The 3,984-nt window shown below is 33.1% G+C and overlaps 1 protein-coding gene across 1 annotated transcript; it reads left to right on the top strand.

Annotated features, from left to right (window-relative positions):
- Window positions 1-974: 974 nt before the first annotated feature.
- Window positions 975-2,895, top strand: LOC149549301 (cinnamoyl-CoA reductase 1-like). Its single transcript, XM_089792748.1, has 6 exons — window positions 975-1,189; window positions 1,294-1,448; window positions 1,545-1,730; window positions 1,903-2,065; window positions 2,255-2,444; window positions 2,597-2,895. The coding sequence occupies exons 1-6, from the start codon at window positions 1,078-1,080 to the stop codon at window positions 2,739-2,741; spliced, it is 951 nt and encodes a 316-aa protein (XP_089648874.1). The 5' UTR covers window positions 975-1,077; the 3' UTR covers window positions 2,742-2,895.
- The last annotated feature ends 1,089 nt before the right edge of the window (window positions 2,896-3,984 follow it).

The following is a 3,984-nucleotide window of genomic DNA, read 5'->3' on the forward strand; positions in this document are numbered from 1 at the left end:
AAAGAGAATTATAGAGCTTTATCGTGGTCCACAAGTTGAACCAGCGTCTGAGATAAATCAAGGGGAAGCATCCTATGATCAATAATGTTCCAAGCTGGCCCATACTCAAAAGCCCATTTAGCGAAATAATCAGCCACACGAGAGATATGCATTAAAGACACAAAATCCCAAAGAATTGCATAACTGAGTGATCTGCTGAATAAATCTTAAAAACATATATTACAGAAGTTTTAGAAGAATTTTTGAAGAACCACATCGAAAATCTTTATGGCAAATCTAGTTCACCATGTATTTCGCATTCAGCAACTCCATTTATTTGTTTTCCTCATTGATTTTATATTCGTCGATCGTGATGTTTACACGGATCAGAAAATAAAAAGATAATCTTCCCAATTCTTTTTAAATTATGAAATTCTTCATAAATCTTCTGCAATGCAATAAATTTTTCCTCGTCGCCCTCCTCACTATTCCTTCAACATCACTTCGCTTCAAATTTTCCCTTCAAATACACGTTAAATTATTGAGGGACAGTTAAATTTAATGAATAATTCATTAATCACATGTTATTAAAGATAAATTAGAATTTTATTTCTCACACCTTGAGTTTTTTTCGGTTACTTGGTCAACCTTGAAAATTTCTACCTTAAATTTAGAGAGCGTGTGAAATTTTCTTTGAACCAAAGAGAATCTCTGTTCATACAAATAAAAACAAGAACTTTAAATTTTCTCAACAACAAGCATCCATTAAAACTATTGGCCCAAACAAATGAGAGGAAACTGTAAAATTCTTTGAAAAATTAAGGAAGCCCAATTTCCAGGAAAAATGTACATTGTCAACTCAAATGATGGGTTATTTCCACGCGTATTGTACAAACACCCTTTGAATATTCCATGGTCAACATGTAGTAGGTTCCCTTACTTCCTATATAATCACAAACGCTCCTCTCTCTTCTACACTCCTCTGCTCTGCCTATTTTGCCCCTGTTTTTTTTTTTTCCTTATTTCTATACTCTGTTCTTCTTAGTTCTTTGCTCTGTTTCTCTGAATCAGCTTGTTAGATCTTTGAGAGTGAAGAAAATGAGGCAGGAAACAGTTTGTGTGACAGGTGCAGGAGGATTCATTGCCTCCTGGCTTGTTAAATTCTTGCTGAGCAAAGGCTATTCTGTCAAAGGAGCTGTCCGTAACCCTGGTCAGTATATATACATAACAATAATCAGGCCTCTAAATATATTGCTACCAATTTATATCTATGATTTATGTTCTGATAAGAGCTAGTGTTTGATTGTATTATAGATGATGGAAAGTATGAACATTTAAGGAAGTTGGAAGGAGCCAAAGAGAGGCTGAAGCTTGTGAAGGGTGATATTCTTGATTATGAGAGCTTGATTGAAGCTTTCAGAGGATGTGATGGTGTGTTTCACATGGCCTGCCTTCTCACTGATGACCCTGTAAGTTGTATGTTTATATAATATGTGTTTTGTCTTAGAAAAAAGGCTTCATAATCCTTGTGAAGGTTGCTTTAATGGCGGTGGTTTGTCAAACAGGAACAAGTGATAGAACCAGCTGTGAAAGGAACTGCAAATGTGTTGGATGCTTGTGCTGAATTGGGGGTGAAACGGCTTGTGATGACATCTTCAATTGGTGCAGTTTACATGGATCCAAACAGAGATTCCGACGTTGTGGTTGATGAGAACTGTTGGAGTGATTTGGACTACTGTATTCAAACAAGGGTATTGTTTAAACATTACTTGTAGGAAAGAATTCGGCAGTTTAATCACAAGTATAGTAGACAAAAAGATTCACTTCTGGATTATGTTGTAACAATAGTGGTTCATTTAATATATAATATTTACAATTGTTGATTTATATCAATAATTGTGATGCATATTATTTGTGATGCAGAACTGGTACTGCTATGCAAAAACAGTGGCTGAGAAAGCTGCATGGAAGAGGGCAGAGGAGAAGAATTTGGATATGGTGGTGGTTAACCCATGTTTGGTATTGGGCCCTTTGTTGCAGTCCTCCATGAACGCCAGTACTGCTCATATTATGAAATACTTGACAGGTATAAGATTGATTTCATTGTCTTTTATGATTTAGTAAGATGAAAGATTTATTATTCTAAGAAACAATAGGGGAAACGAGCCAGTTGTCGCCCATGTACACAATGCCGCCACATTAACTGTTATCTCCCCCTCTAATTACCGTCCATACCAAGATAATATAGTGATATCTCAGAGAGTGATCTTTGCAGGTTCAGCCAAAACATATGCGAACTTAACACAGGCATATGTGGATGTGAGGGATGTGGCGGAAGCCCACATATTGGTGTATGAAACACCTTCTGCCTCTGGGCGTTATCTATGTGCAGAGGCCAACATGCATCGTGGAGAATTGGTGGATCTCTTGGCCCAATTGTTCCCCCAATACCCTCTCCCTCTCATGTACTCTTTCCATTAAACTTTCTCTCTCTTTTTACACATAATTATTGAGCTTTTTATCTCTTTTACACATCAATTAACAATAGATTCTTTGCTCTCTCCTTTTTCTCAATCAGTTGAAACTAATGCTTGTATAACTATGTCTACGTCTGCAGGTGTTCTGATCAGAAGAATCCAAGGAAAGAGGCATACAAATTCTCTAATGAGAAGATGAGAAAACTTGGTCTCTCATTTACACCAATGAAGAAGTGCCTGGCTGATTCAGTTGACAGTTTGAAGAACAAGGGGTTTCTTCATTAACTTCGCCCATGAATTCAGAACCACTTTGCTTTAAGATCAATTGTTTTCAATTCTTTTGATGGGTACAAAAGTTTCAAGCCAGCTCACAAGAAATTTACCCATGCAATGCTAAAGAAAACGAGAGGAAATTTCTCTTCTCTAAAAGTTGTAAAATGTCACAGATTAAATGATAGGTCTACCGCTTCACAAATGTATTTTTCTCATTCATAAATTTTTCAAATTAATGATCTTAATCTTAATTTGAATGGTCTTTTATCTTATTAAAAAAATATAGGGGATTCATATATGTGACTTCACTTTCAAGAACACAAGTTTTCTACTATCAGACCAATTTAAATAATAACATAAAATATACAAATATATATGTATCAAGTTCAGCTAAATCATCAATATTCACCACTAAGATTATTAAGTTAATGGTAACACACTATTAAAAAATAAACTATATTTTACATTGACTATGACATCTTATAATTTTTAAATTGACATTATAAATGGATGGATGAAATTGAAATGGTTTATTGAATAATTTAATCATGTAATATCTACTTAAAAAATTTATTGTTATACATTTTTATTTTTAAATTTGATTATTTAAATCATAGGTTCTTTATTATGGAACACATCACCCAAAAATTGTTATCTGAATTATAATCAAATGTTATTATAATATACAAGTAACTAGAATGATGACTTAAAAAATGCTTATCCAATTGATTCTATTTAGTCAATAAAATAAACAATAAAATAATTTTAAAAAATTATAAAATTTAAGATCTTTCATTTATACTATATAAATATCAACTTTATAATAGAATTAAAATCTAAAAATATCACAATAATAGGTAACCTAATAATAGTAGACAACTACGTGGAAATTATTTTGTCTCAACTTTTAGAAGTGGAATCTTATTTCCACATGTTCATTACAAAAAAAACTCCTAAATTTTCTCAACAATAAAAATCCATTCAAAATATTGACCTAAAAAACTGAAAAATTTCTCCGAGTACAATGCTCTTTTTTCAAGGAAACGGGAGTCATATGAGAGGCGTTTTCAAGTTATTTCCACGCGTATTTTTGTCAATATTCAACTGTCAAAACAAGTGTAGGTGTGTCCGTTTACTTTCTTCCTATTAAAGGAGAAACATACCTTAATTTCTCTGCTACATTTCTCTTTCTCCAAATTATTTTTCCTATTTCTCCAAAGCAATTGGAAGTTTAACCATGCAATTCTAATTATTT

The sequence above is a fragment of the Cupressus sempervirens genome, chromosome 7 (assembly GCF_028749045.1).
Source record: "Cupressus sempervirens isolate cs-2001-9-10 chromosome 7, ASM2874904v1, whole genome shotgun sequence".
NCBI lineage: Eukaryota > Viridiplantae > Streptophyta > Pinopsida > Cupressales > Cupressaceae > Cupressus > Cupressus sempervirens.

What these genes read in the sequence shown, in the direction of transcription:
- LOC149549301 (XM_089792748.1), top strand. Translation starts at nt 1,078, where the DNA reads ATGAGGCAGGAAACAGTTTGTGTGACAGGTGCAGGAGGATTCATTGCC. An exon ending in AGGAGCTGTCCGTAACCCTG is followed by an intron (nt 1,190 to 1,293) that starts GTCAGTATATAT and finishes ATTGTATTATAG; the next exon opens with ATGATGGAAAGTATGAACAT. An exon ending in TATTATGAAATACTTGACAG is followed by an intron (nt 2,066 to 2,254) that starts GTATAAGATTGA and finishes TGATCTTTGCAG; the next exon opens with GTTCAGCCAAAACATATGCG.